General features: G+C 35.0%; 1 protein-coding gene across 1 annotated transcript in view; it reads right to left on the minus strand.

The window, feature by feature from the left end:
• The window catches only part of ARMC2 (armadillo repeat containing 2), a 66683-nt gene that overhangs the window by 29318 nt on the left and 15114 nt on the right, over positions 1-22251 (minus strand). The window contains exons 7-12 of the mRNA XM_065735236.1: positions 16070-16140; positions 12542-12634; positions 10119-10294; positions 7256-7358; positions 5795-6015; positions 1271-1416 (exon numbers count right to left, since the gene is read on the minus strand). Of these exons, the coding sequence (XP_065591308.1) occupies positions 1271-1416; positions 5795-6015; positions 7256-7358; positions 10119-10294; positions 12542-12634; positions 16070-16140 (810 nt within the window). The remainder of the gene's footprint in view (positions 1-1270; positions 1417-5794; positions 6016-7255; positions 7359-10118; positions 10295-12541; positions 12635-16069; positions 16141-22251) is intronic.

Genomic DNA, 22251 nt, shown 5'->3' on the forward strand with positions numbered 1-22251 from the left:
AAAGGATCAGACCTTGCTTGCTTTTACCTGTGAATAGGAAGGAATATCAGATCCTTACACAGGTGCTCTTCAAAGTGCAACTCAATCTCATCTACCAGGGAGAATGTAATGGACAATTTGGAGGGGCTAAATAATGGGAACAGTCCATAGCTGGATGGCTTCTCAATGCATATAGAGTCATAGGCAACAGGACTCATGTAGGTAATAAAGCAGCAATGGCAAATAATTCAACCAGAATGGCACTCATAAATTGTGCTTATAATCTAACTTCTCCTTATATTACCAACAACTAATTCCGCTACTTGTACAAATCCTCAGACTGTTATCAAGTCCATTTAGCACTGGTACTGCAAGTTTGTGCTTGGTAACTGGAATCTTTTCAACTTCAAACAACAAAGAACTTTTGGGGTGACTCACTCTTCCTGATCACCCTCTGAAAAGCACAGCTCGGGAAGCATAGGTTCATAGGTACATTAGGTTGGAAAGGACCTACAAGATTATCTAGTCCAACCATCCTCCTATCACCATCCCTACCCACTAAACTACTAAATCAAATCCCTCAGCACCTCATCTAAACGCTTCTTGAACAGCACTAGGGATGGTGCCTCAACCACCTCCCTAGGCAGGCCATTCCAGTGCCTGACCACTCTTTCAGAGAAAAAATGTTTCCCCAAATCTAATCTAAATCTTCCCCAGCGCAACTTGTGGCCATTCCCTCTCGTCCTGTCATTATTTATCAGGGAGAAGAGGCCCACCCCCTCCTCACCACAACCCCCCCTTCAGCAGCTGCTGAGCTTCTCATAAAATGGAGGTTCTTTCAGCACTTTGATCTGCACACTCAAGCGCTGATCCTACAGACTAATCTAAAACACTCTGTAAAACTTCATAGCAATGAACATGGATCACACTGTCTCCCTTGTGAATTTTATACAACACAGTCTCCCTAAAAAAACGTGGCCTAAAATAGGATTCTTCTAAAATTTAAGAAACAGCACTCAAAAATCTGAATCTGTGTGAATGCAGAGTGACACACAAACAATGCAACAAAACATTTTTACCAGGGCCAATGACTCAAAGTTGTATGCCTGCAATAAAATAATTCTATCACTATTAGTAAGACATTATTATCATATGTAATCAATTGAAATTAATCCAATGAGTGCAAATTTTCAAATTTTAGTTCTTGATCCTGCTCTCACTGAGGCCACTTGTTGCAGTGACATTGACTAGACTGCAAGCTGAAGCAAACAGAACTGTATTCTCTACACACCTGAAAATCCTGACAATATAGGTGCATACATCCTTGTCGTTCATACGCTGCTCCAGCGCCACACAGAGCTCAGAGACTGCACCACTGCAAACGAGCTGGCATCTTGCCTGAGGTAAGTCAGCCAAGTTTCGTAAAGTAGCTGTCAGCTGCATATAGAATATTGAAAGATTCATTAATCATGGCTATTTACTACCCAATCCATGCTGTTTTGAAAATGCAATAAAATGCAGGTCTCATTTATAATGTCTAAGGCAGTCTGAATATCCTGTTAACATCCTGAAGGTATGTATTTATCAATAAATCTTAACAGAAATGTGTAAGTAAAAAAATAGTACATATCAAAGTAAATGTTTGAAAACAAAAGATTGATACTGGTCTTTGCCTGCATGCAAACTTTTCCTGTGAGGAAAACATGATCTTCTACACATTTTAAAATCTTCTGTTGATGGATACAACCACATATCAACTGGAAATTGAAGTGATATTTCAGATGTAAATTTACAAGATCAGACAATATACGAGTCATGCAAATTATACTGATATTTAACACATACTTTGGTAACTGAGTTATAAATGATAATGAACTGATTTTAAAAGGAAATATAATTTATTCACTTTGATTAACACATTTCAAAGATAACCTAGATCAGGAGAAATCTAGTGTACAATCGATATAGAAAATTAAATGCTGAAGTCCAAGTTTATTTTGGAGAAATCAAAATATTTTCAGAAGATACTATTCTACTTCAAGAAATTTCAAACAGGAAATATTCTATCACCTATAGAGATACACAGTCAGCTGCTGTATATTTTGAGATGCTCTGGCTCTCTTCCATAACAAAGGTATTCAAGTACCAATGTCAGATAAGCAATGACAGGTAAGTTAACAGTTGATCTAAACCAGAAGCTACAAAATTAAAGTGAGGTCAAGACTAAATATTCTGATTGTTTATCATCACATAAAACTTGAAATGAAATATCACTGAGCTGCACTGATTGTCCAGTGATAAGTAATTCACCATTTTATAGAAAAATCTGTCAAAGAGCAGGTTACCTTGTTGCTTTTGAGTAGCTTTTGCTCAGAGGATATGCAGCACTACGCTACCACTTTCCAATTGCTTGCAAATTTTTTGTCCAATTTCAATATATTTGATGAAAAATGCATGTCTGCAGTCACTACAAGCTTTAGGAAACAACAACCAGTTGAACAGACTGCACAGAAAGTAAGAAAGAACTCAAGGGCTGCTAAAAGTAGCTGAAATTGACCAAGAAAGTTGGAAGCACTGCTTGCTCAGGCATGTAAGAAGTTAAACTGTTCAAAAACAAACAGATTTCAGTGATTGATGGTTATAAGACACTTTACTCCCTTCAGATCCTATTGGCTATTTATTTTTATTAGTACAAGACAAAACCAGGGCAATAAACTATCAAACTCCACAAAGATACACTGTAATTAGTTCTGTTAAGGAAAATTTTTGAATCTCTAGATTTGCAATGCTGAAGCGAAAGACTACCTCAATAAATTAATTCTTTAAAAAAAAAAAAAAAAGGGCCAATCTACAAGAATTCAGACCAAGACTTAGAAACAGACCCACATGGTCAGCTCTGCGTCTGACTCTCAATCTAACATGAAAGGTCTTTACAAAAATCAACATACTGTAACCATCCATCCACTACATTCCAGTCCTGCTGGATATCTACCAGGGCCTTTTTCTGCACTAGGTCCACAATGGCAACAATAATTCTCTGAAGTTCTACTGTCTCAGCTCCAAGTACCAAGAACAACTTTGCACTTCTTCCTTTTCTCAGCCATCTCATCTACACTTTCTAATGGAGTAATTCTTGGTTTCTGTTATTTAAATGAAAAAATATCATTTTGTCACCACATATACAACATTCCTAAAATTCTACAAATATCCAGAGACACCCTGTTGGAAATGGTCAGAGATCACCTGTCATATGAACTTCCACAGGTTCCCTAACCATTTGAAATCAACCTCAGATTTACTGCTTATGGAACACCCTGTTTTCAGAGTGCATTAGTAACATTTCCCAAGAACACAGCCTCACTCATTTCTTGATATTACAGAAGAATATTTTTTACATTGCCTTTTTACATTTACAAAGCCTAAGACCTCAACGCACTTAAGCTATCAAGTATTTTACTATTAGTGATCATTATCATGTAACGTCTGTATGGCCTAGAAGTAAACTCTACCTAACGCATGAAAAATACAACAGTATGTGCAAAGTGACTGAAAATTTACTGCCATTTCCCCATACGCTTCATAAGGGAAGCTCAGACTATCAAACTACCTTAGAAATAACAGTTAAAGCCAGTCAGAAACAACAGCTCTATAGAAAGATGCTGTAGGTAATACAAAAACAACAGCTAGAACATAAGTGAAATATGAAGATAACAAAGCACAAAGTAACAGAAGCTAGCCAAACAGCAGACAAATCAAGAACTATCCTAATTTCTTCAAGAAGACAATATAATTCATGGAGAAATGCATAACAACTGATTCTATCAAACTCCATCAGATCTAATTCTCATGTTGCCATGCAAGATCAAACTGGTGAAAACTGGAAATTTAATAGCAGATAAATGCTATTTTTAAAGGGAAAGACATTAAGTGCTTTTCAATTAGGGAACACGGAGTACTTGTTAAGTCTTGTCAGTGAAACTTCAAATGCTTTGGCTTTTGAATAAGCATTACCATAATTCATAGAAATATGATCAGCTGCAGCAACATGAGTCAGAGATTATCTTGGTTTCATGACTTCTATTAAGGAAAAATAAATATTATTACGAACTTTTTTATTTTTGTATTGTGGAACTTCTGCATAACAGATATCTAGTTAAAAATGAAGACATCCGAGAGAAAGTTTATTCCCATAAAAACAAGCTGGCAAGATTACGTATAACACTGCCATCTGGTGATTGTGCAATTACATAGTTAAAGAATGAAGGGTCAGTCCCACTTAGCTGAAATACTTGAGTTTTCAGGATTTAGAGTCAGCAGAGACTCCCTCAGAGATCACTATGGATATTAAACATGTTTTTCTCCTCAAATGTAATTGTCCTCCATTCCTTAAAAACTATGTTCATTATTTCTGTACAACGCTGCATATTTGATCTTCTGCTAAAAGTTAAGTATGGCACAAAATTTTCTTTATTCTCAAGATGTGCATCATTGAAGAAGTGGTCCTTGATACTACAACCCTAAAAATGGAGCTGTTCCTGTATTTATTAAGATGACTGGACAATTAACTGACACAGAAGAAATTGTGCACATTTATGTAGATTTGTTAAAGAAAATGGCATGACAAAGTCACAGAGGTATTCCATAGTAGCAGGAATCACTGTGCTTCTACAGAAGAGATACAGAATATGAATTGCAAATAAAGGAAGAAAAGAAAGTTGCAGAGACATTCAGACAGCAGGTCAAACAGCTGAAAATACTCTGATTCATTTGTTTTATTAATTAGCAGTTTGCAAACTCACCCAATCTGTTTATGCTTATCTAAAGATTATACACACTGTCTTTCAGAAACATTGCTTAAGTAAAACAAACAAAAATCAGTAAGTAAGGTGATGGCATAAGCAATTCTTTTTCCTCATATAAGTTCACGTACCAAATCCCATATTTGTATGTGATTTAAGAAATCTGTCATTTAGAATAGACATTGCTTCAGAAAACCATCCAATCCATTTCCCTGTGAAGGGCCAGAAGCTTACAGTTACCCCACTGGCTAATCTTCACCTCATACTTTACAAACCTAGTTGGCAAATTTTCAACAAATACATTAAAAAAAATCCCACAAGCCATGCATAACTTAAGATGTATTTACCAATTTATTTATTTTTTCTTTCCTAAAAGACCACAGTTTAAACAGCTTCAGGGCAAAGGGCTACCTTTTGTAGTCATCACACACTAAGGTTACCTTGTCAAAAAATTTGAGCCTCCTGCCTTCAATAAGTTGCTTTACTGATGGCTTTTATACTGTTGGCCTTTTCCTTAGATTTTATTTCTGGAAAAAAGTACTCTGTCAAACTAATTGAGCTGTGTTTTTCTACACTTTATTTTTTATTTTTTTAAATGCATTTTTCTTGTGACAAAAGCTTTTTCCAACCTTCCAGAGCATAGCAGAATTGGTTTGTATTTATTAACGCAATTTAAAAAATTTACACAGGAACACATTTGTATCTGTTTACTATAAGATCCAGAGCGCTGTCGGGACCATAAAATAATAATCAGAAATTTGCTTTATTAAGTGTAGCTAAACACATTACTATTCATTCAGAATTTCCAAAGCCATTAATATTACCTACTAAAAACACGTGCCATAATTAAGTCCTGGTGCTGAACAACTTAATGTAAACTTACAACAAATATTCTACTTAAATGTAACTGATGACTCTTGTCAGCAGCGCACATAAGCTAACCTTATCTCCTCTAATTTTTAATTTTTTTTTTTATCTCCCCTTGAAATGTTTAAGAAATGAAAGTAAATGCTAACCTGGACTAACACGTGGCCCAAGCCGGAGAAATGTGGGTCATTTTCTTTTATATTATTAATCTGCTTCATTAATTGCAGCAACATTTCAACAGCTCCTTTGTTGACCATTTCATTAAGGAGTACTGCATTTCCAGACATAAATTTTATAGCTCCCAAGCAATACAGGAGAGCTTCATCATTTTTTTGTAGATCTTCAGTGTTCAGAAGCTCCAACAAACAATCTAAAACAAAAATCATTTTTCAGAAAGCCTAAAATTAACATTTTATGTTTGATACAGTTGAGTCAAAGACATTAACAACTGAAAAAAACAAAAAACATAAACAAAAACAAACAAACAAAAACCCTCTGGTTGAGCTCCTTATACACTTTTCTAAGAATGGGCTAGTAATGGGCTAGAAAAAGTGAGTATTTGGTTCAAAACCAAGGAGCAATTATTGATAAATAACAGAACAGGCCTGACTTTTTTCTCTCCAGGCTTCAAGAACCAGTACCAGTTGTAATTACCATGCTGTAGTAATCATTAAACTCTTCAGTCAGGATCTGAAAAAGTACATACGCCTGGAATTTTGTGTATTAGACTTGAGACATTCAAAGGGGTTTATATTCCTACCACTTGCTGAAAAATCAAATGTGTTAAAGCCTCTCAAACTGAGCACTAAAAAGCATAGATGAATAATTCAGATCTCGCACTTCAAGTCTTTCTCCAGACTTCTTAGCTTTACTTTTCATGCAGATGAAGTTACTATAAACTTTTGCCTTAGATATTCTGAATTTGTCGGGTGTATATTAAGTAATTCTAGCCAATATCGTACTTTTGAATTTCTAGTAACTGACTGAAAGATACATATACTTCTTCCTATGTTCCATCCACTTGCATAGAAATATTTTACCACCTTATTTGACATTAGATATTTCTGTAGTTTTTCTGTCCATACTGTGTTTAAATGGCAAGTTTTCAGTAGGGATGCTGCAGGAATGGCCTGCATGGGCAAAACCCAGCACTGCCTCACGCCGGGTCTGAGGCAGTCCCACTTTCTCCAAAAGGGATCTGCTGCTGCCAGAGCTGAGCCATGAGTGATGCTGGGTGTGTCTCAGGGAGAACAGATTGAAGAAAGGGAAAAACTGCTGCATGGCACCAGGTGAGAGAGAGGAGTGAGAAATGTGAGAGAAACAGTCCTGCAGACACCAAGATCAGTGCAGCAGGGCAGGACAAGATGAAGTTTCCAGGAGAGGCCTATGGAGAAGCAGCCTGTCCCCATGCAGCCCATGGGCACTGCACAGAGCTGGTCTCCACATGCAACCACATGGAGGAGCCTGAGGAGCAGGGACAGAGGGTGACCATGAAGTGAAAGAAATGCAGTTACAAACTGCTCCGTTCTCCTGTGCTACTCGGGAGCAGGAGGCAGAAGACAGCGGATGTTTCAAGATTTAAGATATATATATAAGAAGAAAATGCATACCTAGTAACTTAGCATTTTGAATGAGGTAATCATTTTTTCCATTCCTGCAAACTTTAAAAGCAAGCTTGCATACTCCAAGAAGACTTTTTCCATTCACTTTCATCTGCAAGAAAAAAAATCGTAAGAATCATAAGATACACAAATGAAGTCTACATACTAGTTCAGACATGGCATTCTCACAGTAAAACTCTTAAAGTCCAGCTAAAACCTTGATAGGATACCGAGCCACACTGAAAAGTTTGCAGAAATAAAAGACAATGATACGTAGCTAGCTTAAGCTCTCTTCATCAACTTGTACAGACTGACTTTGAAGTTACGGATTATATATAAGCTTTTTAAGTATTTTCTGCTGGTAGTACATGATAGAACATCTTTTTTTTCCTAATTCACTCTTCTAAAGAAATTCCACACAGCTTTCACTGGTTCTGCACCTATGACCATACAACAAAGAAATCCAGTGCCACAATAGATTTCATAACAAAACTATTCTCAGATATCAGAAAAGATTTTACAACATGCTAAAGGTCACTGAGAGAAAGGAAAGCAAGAGTTACATCTGAAATGACAATCTCTTCCTTTTCTCTGCTTTTGAAGGTTTGAAGGGAAAATTCCTGCTGCTCAGGATTTTTAAAAGATGGAAAAAGAAAGGACAGATGGAAAAAATGAAGGAGAAATGTTTGTAACAGAACATTTCTTTAAGCATCACATAACATCTATGTGGTATCTGAATATACTTTATTTTAATCAGAAGATATATATCAACTTAAAGTAACCCTCCTCACACTAATTACTATATGTCTACAACACAATGGCAGGTGGTATCACTTCACTAGTGATAGACTGTATAGAAGTTGAACTAAAAGGTTTAAGAGCACCAACTTAAGTGAGAGTTCTAACCAGCAATATTAGGAAATACTGATAGCATTTTATGTTAAATCTTAACACAAAAAGACCCTTTTCACTAAATCCAGTTCTTAAAATTTCTCAGCACAGATGTACTAATTCCTGAGATAAGTCACATGCCTGAAATTATGTAGACTATTAAATATTCTACATATAATTTTTCATAAAAGCAGGCAAATAATCAAATACAGATCGCTACTGAGGGAGAAAAAACACTTTAAGAAATGAGAGGATAACTTCTAAGTAAAAGCTATTTTCAAACATGATCATACCACCCAGATACACATACAACACATGTTAAAGCTAAGCACAGATTTTAGTATTTTTTTCATAAATTTAAACTTCTAAACTATTGATTATACACATGAAAATATAGCACCATTGAGATTTCAATGTATAACATTAATGCTAAGACCAACTATCTGTTTTAACTTCCTGCTCCATGTAGAAACATTATGGTTCAAATAAATCACAAATCTATAATGAAAGAAAGGAATCTTAAACAGAAAGGAATACTGTAGAAAAAATATATTACCATCAAGTTTCTCAAGTACAACTACACTGATGGAACTACTGGGACATGAAATTCTCCTTAGATCATGGCAACAGGTGACACCTTACCATGAATGAAAAATGGATAAAGCTTTCAAAAGCACACACCTGTTGTGTCACACTTGCATCAGAGAAGACTTGTCACCACGCTGATACTGCTAGCAACAAAATTGATGAATTAAGAAGAAAAAAAAAAACTTCTCAAACCACTGACTCACACCAATGTATTTCCATAAAATTGAGCACTTGCCTACCTCAAATTCTACCAATAATTCAGTCTTTTACTTTACTTCTGGTTTTAATTTATGCTAAAACTAACGTGTAAAGTTTTTATTTCAGTCCCAATATGTGGGTCTTAAAAAAAAAATCACTTGACTGTGCTTTTAGATATTTTGTCCTGTTTTGTTTGTTTGTATTTTTTAATAAAGACTGCTAGCTGTGTCTTAAAAACCTTATTTTGAGGCAATCACAACTGTCACAATCAACCTCTGCGTGTCCAAGTCTACCCTAGATACCTTATGCTATAGGGTACAGCTCCTTCCACAGTGACGTTAAACAAACAGCTTATTTCCCTTCTCCTCAAAAATATCTGAGGACAGCTAGAATGTACCTTTCTTCATTCTACTCTATATCAGACAAACCTGATAGTCCCTATCAAATTGTGCTTTTCAAATCTATGACTACTTAAGACATATTGCAGGCTTCTATTCACGATGTTCTTTAAATGATTTGACTTCTCTTTGGATATGATTTTCCAGCTTATGTATGTTCATCTCTCTTAATTTTCAGCTTCATTTAGACCATGTTTCCCTAGCTTGCTTATATAAATATCAGACAAAATGATAACAAAAGCCTTAGAAGTGTAACTGAACATGAAGGCTGCCACTAAAATTGTGACCTTTGGAAAATGTCCTTGGCTACTCTATTTTTCACAAAGAAAGAGATAATTATACCTACTTTAAAAAAAAAGTAAGTTTTACTATTTTCATATTACTAAACACAGTTAAGTCAATATATTATTCAAAACTAAACTCCACACCTAACTTTTTAAGTGGTTATTTTATTAAAATCCCAGTATATATATAAATAAATACACACACACACACACACAGATATCTTAGCTTAGCACACCTTCTCTTTTCCAAGCACAAGCAATATACCAGCTACAATACACTAACTACCAGATTTTGGGTCTCTATTTCCTTCACCAGATGCAATTTCCCTGCAAAATATAGGCTCCAACAGGTGCTCATCTAAATGAATGGGTGCATTTGTAGGGCAAGAAACTGCAATTAACAAACTGTTAGTTTAAACACCTTTTAGAATGATGAAATGTGAAGTTAAATATAATTTGTAATTCCCAATTTTGTGCTTCACATTCTACCAAATAGCATTTTCAAACACTTACAGACAGGATAATCTTTGCCAGCTCCAGGCAAAGAGGATCTGAATTAATTTCTACAAGCTTATATAACGTCTTCAAAAGCATACTTCTTCTTCTAAATTTTTTTCCAAGCATATTTCCTTCATTCAAGACTTGATAGAGTTTGCTGCAAGCCAGACAAAGACTTTCTACATTGTCTTCTCATCGAAGGGAGTAGGAAAAGAGAGAAAAATACAAAATAATAATCAGTGTCATCATTTCCAGAGCATCTTAATAGACATAAATACAGGAGAACCAAATAAAGAATGAGTTCCTTAAGAAAAAAAAATAAGGTGACCAATAAGTCTTCAAAGATGATAATGCAGTTCTCAGAAACAATTGTATGTTGGTCATTCAAAAAGAAGAAACTCAAGCTGAGCAGTTACAGAGCCAAAATAATACATAAGCTAAACCAAACTCATCTTTAATGCTAATAGTCAAGACTGACCAGAAGTCCACTAGGAAACTACAAATCCTTAGACTTCCATTAGAGCCCTGTCAAGTTTTTCACGTAAAAGATACAGTTAAGGATATGCATATAAACCAATACGTCAAATGCTGCTGTGATTAAGAACAAAGGAATGTAAAAACTGATCGGAACTCTCCAATTACATTAAACGTGAAAGACACATTTGAGTGGACTGTTGGGCTACTGATGAAAAGTCGTGTATTTTATAAATAACATCTGAAGGCTAAGACAAAATCTTTCATAAAATATCATCACCTTTACACAAAGGAATCACACTCCTGCCAACTTCAGAGGGAAAGCAAAAAGTTTTGCCTCTTTTTAAAAATAAAGTTTGGTGGGGGGCGAGGGGGGTTGTTGTTGTTGTTTGTTTGCTTTTTGCTTTTGTTCTTTTTTTTTAATCATTTTATTTTTATTCTTACCTCTGTTTCTCTCTATAAATTTACATTAATAAAGCACAGTATAAGCTGTGTAAACTACAGCTTTGTTTTTGAGCAGAAAGTTTTGTGGTGCAAGGTTTTTAGACGGAGTAGAGGGAAAGAAAGGCTTTCATATTAATAACATGTAAAACTAAATGTTATCAATTTGCACGTTCAGGGAATCAGATTAAAGGTATGAAGAAAGTGGTTGTACACTAAATTAAAAAATATTCATTTAGGAATAGATCCACTGAAAACATTAAAATTGTGGGATTCTAATACTCATTTTAATAGAAAAACTGCTATTGTGAAGTAAATAGTCTAAAAGCAATATAACTTGCAGCAGTCGGAGGCAATGCAATTTAGTTATGACGTATATGAATATTCAAGAAGCAGAAAAGCTTTTAAACTTTAAGAATTTTTGTAGTGCTATACTCAATCAACAGTTGTGAAAGTTCCATTAGATAATTTCATTTATTATTAGAAAAACTAAGCTATAATCAGGTAAGAAGTTACAAACAAACAAATAAAACACAAACTAAACCAAATCAAATAAACATCAAGGAAAAGGGACCAGAAATATGATTTTCTTTAATTCCAGTCATTTCATGGGAAGGACGTGATTAGATTTTACCCCTGAATAATATTTTGCTTACCTATAAAGAACACGTCAATATGACAAAGTTTAATTCAGCAGCTCGTATTTGACAGTATCAGCACTAAACAAGGAAAGGGTGAGTTGCACGGCTGTTTTCAATTCCTCTGACTACTGTCTTTTCTATACATCAATTATAGGAGTGGGAATGAAAATCCTGCCTTTCTAAAATAACAATATAGCTTGGGAATCACTCAGTGCTGTGCAAGTGTTCAACACTCATCTGCAAAACTATGCAAACAAAAAATATCTAATCTGTAACATACTATAATGAATGCTGCCCAAGATACTGCAAAGTAGAATCAATTCCTTAGTTCAACACTGACTTTTAACTGCTTGTAAAAACAAAACTGCTTTCTATATTCTACATAACGTTTATACATTGCATCTGAAGAAACTTTTTAATGAAATTTTAAAATGGTTTTCAAGGTTCAGTATTTCAAGCCATATTTAATTTAATCAGTTTTGCTTCAGTATTCTGGGTCATTGTACACTTTTATGAGTCATCTAACACTTTAAGCACAAATGGGAATTTTCATTAAGACTTCTTCACTCTCTAAACTTAGTTTAGACTTCCAACACAACCCACGCTTAAAATAATGAATCTATGAAGTACTTTATTTTTATAACTATTACCTCATCACTGACTGTTAAATTGGCAGAACTATGACCTCTAACACAAGCTAATTTAATTGGACAAGATGTTCTCTTAACCAGTGTTTTTTAATTTACGCTGTGAAGTCACTGAACATATTGAAGTATAAAAAGACTATATAGTTCAACTACAGCTATTCTTCTGTAGTGAGTCTTGTGTCTCCTCTAGGACGTATAACAGAAAATACATACTTTCAAGAACAGTGCTACCCACCAGTTTCCAGTTCACGTAGAATTGGTAGAATCTTCATATTCCAAAAGCTTTTTTCCTCTTCTGATTCATCTATTCTTCTATCATCATCTGATCCTTCAAAATACATTGAAAACAGAAGCACATTAGTGAAGGTTTCCACTTCTACGCAAATAAATCATTACAAACATTTCATTCATAAGTCAGGAAAAATCAAGCTAAAAACCTGATTATGCTACGCTCTGGGTTATTCTACCAATTCAAGCTTTTCCTTTTTGTTTACAATTCCTCAAAAATAAGAGCTTTGCACAAAATTAGATGGAGAAACGCTTTGATATGTAAAGCTGCCCTACAAATCCAGATTTGTTTCTGTTTGCTGACATTGATGTTTCATTCAACTGCTGAACTGGAAGCTAATAACATTTACACTAATGTGTTTTTCAGCTCTCTGATAGCTATTCTGTGTTAAAAACATCCATGCTACAGACAAACCCGTAGGGTTGACAATTTTACCTAGTACTTATGCACAATATTACACTAAGCATGATTAGCTGACACTTGAACTCAACCAAGAAGTAAGTGAAAAATTCTTATTTGTTATTACATTCTGTTAGTAACTCTAACCACCTCATACGTTCAGTTTTGAAAATCTTCCTAAGTTCATGTAAAATGCACACTAAATACATGTTAGATAACTTCTTACAGTCATAATTTTAGGAGATAAACAGCAAAATGCAGGTGTCTGAAAGATGTCCTGCTTCCAATAAACATGTTGAAGTCTGAAGTCAACCCATTCCCAGTTTTCTTGTCCACACTCTATCAATTTACTACAAAGTTAATGAAAAAGAGCTACTGTTCACTGTTAGAACCTTCTCCACTTCACAAGAAGTTAAAAAGTTTTAAGGAAAAAAGTAGTCTTTTTTTGTTTGTTTGTTTTGTTTCTTTCTTTTAAACAGAGTTCTCTGTAAGGAAATGCGAAAAAAAAAAAATGACCATCATCAAACAGGAAGAATAAAAAAAAAAAAAATCAGTGATGTGGAATTCATCTAGAAACAAAACAGCTTGGATCTTTTTTTCAGATTGTACAAGGTAGTTGGTAAAAAAATGCCTGTTATAAAAAAATAAGATTCCAGTATTGACTTTCATCAAGGGGAATTACTCCAATTTGTTGAACATCTTTTTTACATTCAGCTGGCACTATCTGAAGAATTCTAGCCTTAACCATTGGCCCACTCCTGGAGAGTCAGTGTTTCTGTGCAACATGTATTTGAAAGGAGCTAACAATTGCTTAAAAGGTACTCTTAGGCATACTTTTGGAGTTCAAGATTAGGTAAAGTTCCTTATCTCTTGGCAACTACAGTTGTTACAGTGTTGCTGTTTAATTATGGGCTTTTTAGATAAGGGGGGGGGGGAAGGAGTGTGTTAATTTTTTTTTCTTGTTTTTTTAAATAGGTAAACAAGCCACACAAGTCCATTAAATAACATGAACGAATCCATCAGACTGGAATGCATTTAAGCAACAGATTTATTCTTCCATTTAAATGACAAGCATAAATTCTTATTTTGTCCAAGCATAATAATAATCATCAAAGAAACAAACAAAAAAAACCTGTACTACATGAAAACATTGATATTAAGAGGCTTGCATCTTGGGAACATTGTCTATCAGACCTTAAAAAAAAAAAAAACCTGATGTGCTGAGTGTTACTTGAAAGAAACAATTCAAAAACTGTCTGTTTGAAAAGGCTGCTCTTCTAAAGAAAAAATCCACTCTTCTTTGTGTATCCCCCTCTACTCTGCCCTGGTGAGGCCTCACCTGGAGTATTGTGTCCAGCTCTGGGCTCTCCAGTACAAAAAAGACAGGGATCTCTGGAAAGAGTCCAGCAGAGGGCTACAAAGATGATAAAGGGCGTGGAACACCTCCCTTATGAGGAAAGGCTGAGAGACCTGGGCCTGTTCAGCCTTAAAAAAAGAAGACTCAGAGGGGATTTGATCCAAATCTATAAATATCTAAGGACTGAGAGGCAAAGGGACGAGGCCAGACTAAAACGTTCCTGTTTCATAAAAATAAATGTTCTTGGTGTGCACATATTTAAGAACATATCATTAGGTAGCAGAGTTATTATTTTTACTTATTTTGCAGGCTTTTCCCAAATCAAATGTGCTTACAGTCCTAGATTTGAGGAGTAGTTTAATTAATAAAACACTACGCAGTATTTACAATGAAGTGAAAATTCTGCTCTGGATAACATTAAGAGCATGGCTGAAATGAGGGCACTACAATGCACTTACCTTGTCTGTTTGCTACAAAACCCACATACTGACTCAGTTGCTGCTTTTCCTTTCAGTTTGCTGCTAACCTCTCTTAAACATTAAGATGAGGCCAGCTTTCTAACTGGGGACATATTTAATTTCACAAAACAATAAATAGAAAAGTTCATATATGTATTTACACATACAAGAAAATGTATTACTGGAAAAAAAAATGACATTTAGTTTTAAGTTCAGAACAAAAATAACTGCCGTTATGCACCACTCGGCTGCAACTGTTTTATATCCATCATAAAAATATCACAATCTAAAAGTTGTTTTATGGTGTGTTTTTTTAAACAAATATCTCTTGTAGTTACATAAATAAATAAATAAATAGATAGACAGATAAAACATTGTCAGCTTTTATTCAACATCATCAGTCCTAGACATAAAATTGAGTGGCAAATGTGATTATAAAGAACAGCAACATTACTAAAGTGTTAATTTGTACGTCTCCCAGCCTGGAGGCATTTTTATTTCTTTTTATTATGGGGTTAAGCATGAAGAATTAAAAACTAAGAAAGCTGTATTATGCTGGAAAACAAACAGAAAAGATATAAGAAATTATCCTAATAATAAATGATTTTTTTTCCAGTAGTACCAATGAAATAGTACACATAAATTATAAGGCTTGTAAGAAGATACAGCTTTAAATAGCAATTCCCACTCTAAGAAGAAGAGAACATAACTTTTGTCAGAATGATCCAGAATCACACAATTGCCCAGTCCAAGTAAAACAGTAATAATGTAACAGCAAAGTAGAAAACTTCAAGCTGGCCTATCAGACTCTCAAACATACACTTGAGATGTACGAAACACACCAGCACTCAAAATAATATTTAAAATCTGTTAAGTAAAAATTAACAAAATGCATCCCTACAAGGGAATCCAGAATCGTAATCAGCAGCTAATATAGTAGGACAAAGCTTTGTTAATTTCAAGGCAGCAATGTCAGCTTACACAAACTGAAAACTTGATGAAGTATTAACAGAATACCTCTTGAATACTGTTCGTGTACACAAACAATACCAAAAATGCAATATATTAAGAAAACCAAATATATTATTTAAAAAATAAACCTTCAAATCACAATATTTAGATTACATATATTTGAATGTATTTCATATCTGCAAATGAAAGAAAAAGATATAACAATGAAAAAAATAAAAATAAAAAATAAAAAATATATAAACTTTTTTGACCAGAGGTCTGGAGACTGAAATGCTTTATATGAAGTACCTGTTAAACTTCTCTTCCAGCCTATACTCCTTGGCTGCGATGCAACTATGCCATGCTTTTTCATCTGGTTGCTAAAAGATACAACATACATGTACACAGAAAATATATCAGAATACATGCCTACTTCACATGCAATACAAGATCTGTGTATTAATAACTAACTGGAAAATACACGTTATTTTTACTAATGTGTTAACTACCTGCTCATTAAAAAAGCATACATAAAAACAACCTTCTCCAGTATGCTACAGAAACCTCTTTCAGAACTACTGACTTAGTTAGACCACAAGAGGTCACCCTTACGGAATACAAACTAATACATTTCCACTTGTGCAGTAAGACTGAAAGCTAACCAAACTAAACTCAGCGATCCAATTTTTATCATCAGTATCACTAACTTAATATGAGCTCACCTAATTTTAAACTGCAGTTTTGTTCACTCACAAGGACAACTGCTTCTTGTGATAGAATTAACAATTCCAAGAAATTTAAGCATTTTCCAAGGAGCGAACACCTTGATAAACCTTAAATATAAAAGACTTTTCAGGCCAGCAGGAGAACTATTTCTAACTGTATAATGGTCACTGGTTTTGTTAATCAAATAAACATGCTATGTTGTCTTTCTCTCTCTTTTTTCTTTTTTTCTTTTTTGTAAAGCAATAATAATACCATAATACCTGTTGATTATATCATTAGTCTTTGGTCAAAGAAAAATATTACATACATCTTCAATACATTAATCATTTGTTTATTTGTGTACCTACACACCCAAACAACACTGACCTAAATATATTATTAATTTATTATTAAAATAGAAATCTTTCTTCCCTTAAATTATGCACTGAAGACAAAGGTCTTCGTCTGTATTTTCTCCTCTCAGTACATGTTTAATTTAACACTCCCTGTTCCATTTATAGTTCATGTATCAATACTACCTAATCTCCAAAATTTTCTTCTAAGGCACGTTAGCAACATTATTTCATTTTTTTTAACCTGTTAATTTAGTTGCTATAAAGCTTAAAGCTAAACTGTTTTTTAAGTGGTTTGCTGGATTGCCGCCTAAATCCTGTCTGCCAGTCCAGACAGAGCTGTAAGTCATCCTATCAACAGATGGAGACAGAATAAAACAAAGCTCATGTAAGATCACTTCCCTAACAAAGAGACTGGAAAGCTGACTGCTATCAGTCAACATTTCCCAAGCAATCGTATTACAGAGGAACGTTCACTTCATTATGGCTAACAGTGAGCTTTCCTTTACAGCATGAACATTAAAGTGCTCTAAAATCCAAATGCTTATACAAACTACCCTGAAATTCTTTCAGCTCATGTATGGCAGTCCATAGTCAGCTGAGGAAGCAACACCTAAAAAAAACCAAACAAACAAAAAAAAAAACAACACAAGTGCATCCCTAAAACAGACCAACATGCATGGATACGTAAGTTAAGAAACATGTTTCTATATGACATGTTAAATGCAATTTTGTGTTCTAATACAAATCAGCACTTTGCTTCATTTATGTGAGTTCCTACATACCTCAGAATTTTCAGAAATGACCTGAGGTTTTGCTATCCATGAAATGAAGACTATGACATCAGCAAAGGACACTGAATGAGTAAGATAACAACTATTCCAGTCAGTTAATACAGATATACTCAGAAATTAGTATAATAATAATGATACGTAGGCACAATGACACTACCTGTCTATATGAATATGGATGCGTGAGTTTGCTCTCCTCAGAAAAAAAGTTATTAAACTTTATCCCATCCACACCTCTTCCTCTAAAACATTAATTTGTAGGAAGAATCCAAGAAACTTCAACAGAAAAAAAATCCTATAAGTTTTGTAGGATATAAAACCAGTTGAATAGAAAAGACCCTGAAACAAAGGTTGTGGTAACTTGAACACTTATTGTATACAGAGTATATATATGGGCAGTGCAGGGAAAGCCAATATCCAAGTCTGATATTTTGGGGGGGGAAGTTTGGTTGGAACCTATGCTTCCTTAAATAATAATATCAGTAGGTTTAGACACAGCATGCATAAAAAGGAGACTGCTGCACTGCTGATATTCACAGCATCACCAAGACAGGAAAAGACCTCCAAGATCAAGTCCAACTATCCACTTACCGCCAGTATTTCTACAGAAAACCATAAATAAGAGCAGCTAGTGGGCCTGCTTTCTTCAGGGATTATGTAGAATTTATGAGTTTTGTAAGAGTACAAAATCTCTTTATGAATCTTTACCATGCAGTCAACCCCATTTTAGTCAGAGACCTTTGCTTCTTTGTTATCTTCTTACTTTCATGTGAGACTGAAACTTAAGATCTTGTTAAGAACTTTGTAGTTAAAAAGTAATCAACCTACTCTAAAAAATAAGTTACCTAATATTGAAGGGAACTGGCTTGTCAAGAGGGTGGTTGCCTTGGAAACAAAGTCAATTGGCAGAAGTCTGATCAGCTGATAAGGGACTCATCAAGAAAATCAACTGACTCTGATGATTTACAGAAGAGAAATAACTTGACAACTGGTTCATTGCTATCCTCATACAAGGGAGATGATAGCAGTCCCTGTGAGGAACATTGCTTTCTTGAATGTACTCAGACTATGATGACATCCAAAGAGAACATGAGCCAGCACTGCAGCAGTGGTATTTTTCCTCTGCAAAACAACAATTCAGAAATCACGTTTATATGTTTGCCTGCTTGTTCTAACTACAACCCTCTGTTAATAGTAATTCAAGAAATAGTACATTTCTAAGAACTGCATCCTGGAGGCAAAGCATTAAGCTATCTCCCTCTAAAGATGCTGCTTAAGTCAGCAAAGTCTGGCTCACAAATGTGAGTATGAGAGTCCAGCAAAGAAACGGTGCTTGGACTCCTTCCTCATACTGTGGGACCTTCAATGTCTCCAAAATTGTTTGCCTATTTGCTTGTAAAACAAAGGAGTCCAGCAATGGGCTTGAGCCACAACTTTCTATACAGTTAAAGCATTAGCATGGTCTCTGTGGTGGTTTTGGCCCAAGATAGGTAGTACTCTCCTTGACAAAGGTCTAGACATGGAGCAGAGACAAGCAGGGGCAGAGACATTCCCAGAAGATACTTTTTGTGGGAGAGGGAAGGGGGTAAAAATCCTTTCATTGTATTAACATAGATCACTTCAGCAGTTGGCCATCAAGCCAGAAGAGTCTTCTTTTGCTGTTACTAATCAGTGGTACAGATAAATCAAACTTTTTTCAAGGCTCCAAAAGTAGAATAGTCACTGAAATAAGATGCAGACTGTTTATACTGAAGTAAAGCACTGAACAAACATTCATTGAATGTACTGAGAAGTCAGACTTGACACAGCTACATTTAAAAACAAGACTTCTTGGTTCTAAGTAGTGAGAAGAATAGATTCAGAGCAATGCTAAGCAGATCCCAGCAGCCCATTCAGGAAAGCCAGAGGTATTAAAAGGACTACAAAGCACAAAGGGATTCCTTCTAGGATAGATCACAGCTGTGGGTAGTAGATAATCCTGGAACAGTTATGCCATTCAGAAAAAATGTTCTTTGACATGTTACTGGCCTGTCTGTGACTACATCTACATTATAACCCAGGTTTATTCTTAATTCTAGCAGTATACAGGATAACATACCTTCAAATGATGAGGTTTATTTAAATACTTAAACAGGTATATCTTTTCCTTTCAAAAAAAGATTCCACATTTCTGTATAGGCTATAAATGGAAAAGCTGCAAGGATACACTGTGAAAGTAATACACAACCTGTAAGTCCTTAAAAAAATATCTATGGGTAAGTAAACTAGTTTTCATTTGAGCACCTGTCATACTATGTGTGATTTCATAAAAGGAGTCATACTGTGATGATTTCTACAGGCAGAAAAAATATAATCTGGAATAGCATCTCATCCTTTGAGTCTTCATTCAGCTGGACAACATTACATTGTAAAGTTTCAGAAAGATCACACTGCTTATTAAAACATGAACAGAAAAACAACTTCTTGACAGCCATGCAGAACTCATATACAGGCACGTAGTTACCTGCATTGTGATTGAAAAGACTTAGCTAAAATCAGGAGGGTGAAGGAGAGAAGGAAGAGCACTTACCATACAAACCAACAATAAATTTTCAGTACAAATCAACAGCAGCCATAAAGACTTTCAGAAATCGTTCATGTTAGCTATATAGGAAGAAATAATACTACATCTAGTGCCTAGCACTTGCTAAGTAGATATAATTGCAAAAAATATGGCTTAGGGAAACACCTCATAGACAAACAGCTTTGGAAAACACAACTCTGAAAGATAAACTCTTTGATACTCCCCTAGAGGAAAATGTAAAGCCAATAAAAAAAAAGTCATCTTGTCTTTAAAGAAAACAGAAGGACCTGCTGAAACAACCTGAAACTTTTCTGCTCCCCTAGCCAATGATAAAGGGATATTTTCTTACACAGGCCAAGAACAAAAGCTCTCCTATGTTCACAGCAGACTGAAGTACTGAAGTAGCAGAACCAGAAATGAGGCACAGGGGGGCTTGATGAACACAAGTGCACTGAAAAGAGATCTTGAAACAGGGGAAGGGTTCTGTGTCTCCAAACTTAGAGATACATGAGGCCCTGAAAACAAACAGGACAGGTCATGTTAGCATCAAGTACATACCATGTCTTGCCACATTTTACCTGTAATATTAAACCAACTAAGAGAACTAGAATTACTTAGGAGACCCACACATGCTTCCTGTAATAGACACCAGGAAAATTTCTCCAAAGACTTTTTTGTTGACATATGTAACAAGCAGAGGATCAGGATATTCAGGCTCTGAAAAAAATACCTCACTGCCACTGTATGCCTACCACTGGTGATCCATCAATTTTAAACACCTGAGATTTTCCTCCCACAAAGTGCATAAAACCCCCCAAGAACTGATTTTTATGTTAATTCTGTGCATAACATTTATGGATATGAAATGTAGCATTGGTATTTTTCATCATTTTTTGAAATAAATAATGCACACATCTGACATTTCTTGCTTAGCTACAGTACACAGACAAAAACTGAACTCTTCCATCAGCTAAGGACCTTAAGCCCTTAAGCCTTCAAAACACAAAAAATGGTCCCGCTTCATCCTAGAGGAAGGGCAACTTTTGTAAGGTTTCTGGATGTCAGGAAAAATGGAAGGGTTACAGCTGTACAAAATATTAAATCAACAATTGTAAATTTGACTTAGAAGAGATGCTACAAATTTGAGTAAACATTAAGAAAACAAGCAATTCAAAACCATATATATGTGCTGTATGTTTATCTTACACATGGCTTAAAGTCACACAGGCTATGAACAATATCGTCCAGCTGTACTAGAATATTCATTAAATCTATAAGTTATCTTGAGGCAGAAATGGGTTAGACACTAAACAGTCCAATACTGCTCTTAGAGCTGTTGATATTTATAGACAAACTAAGTACTCAAACTAAGGTCCTGCACGCTTCCTCCAAGATTCAATAAATATGGACCACTTAAAATTATACTGAACATCTAACTCCCACTGGGGTAATCATACTTTGCAAGCCAACTATTCAAGATTGTTATCCTTGCTTCTTTTAGATACACAATTAGAAAAACTATCCATTATAAAAACAATAACAAAAAAAAACAGCATCAAAAAATACCAACTAGAAACTTCTAATGTGAGCGCTTCATGAAGACAACAGTAACTTAGAGGTTAAGATACAAAGCAACAGTTTTTCCATTATAATGGCTGCTAAAGTTTCACATTTTGAGTTTGAAGCAGTACCAGTCAAATCACTTGAATAGAAAAGCAGTAGTCAGGAGGACTACATGTGAAAATTATACAAGGGGACCAATGTGGGCATTCAGAATTCCAGCAAAAAAGCATTAATAACCTCCATAGCTCATCTCAAATTTCACACCAGTTGAAATACAGTCAGAATTAGACATCCTGGTGAATAATAATAATAAAAAGAAAAAGAAAAAAAGAAAATCACCACTGAAGTAAAACAAACAACAGCAAAAGAGAACACAGCACCACACACCAAAAGCTCTCAGTTTCCCTTGAAGAAGACTCACACACTCTACTTGAAGCCTTCTGATAAAAGGTGTACTTCATAGTGGATTCAATCATCCAAACACTGTGGATATTTCTGACAAAAAATGGACCAGAA

This window comes from Cyrtonyx montezumae, unplaced genomic scaffold (genome assembly GCF_038088225.1).
Source record: "Cyrtonyx montezumae isolate F1298 unplaced genomic scaffold, pur_monq_1.0 scaffold_0, whole genome shotgun sequence".
Lineage (NCBI taxonomy): Eukaryota > Metazoa > Chordata > Aves > Galliformes > Odontophoridae > Cyrtonyx > Cyrtonyx montezumae.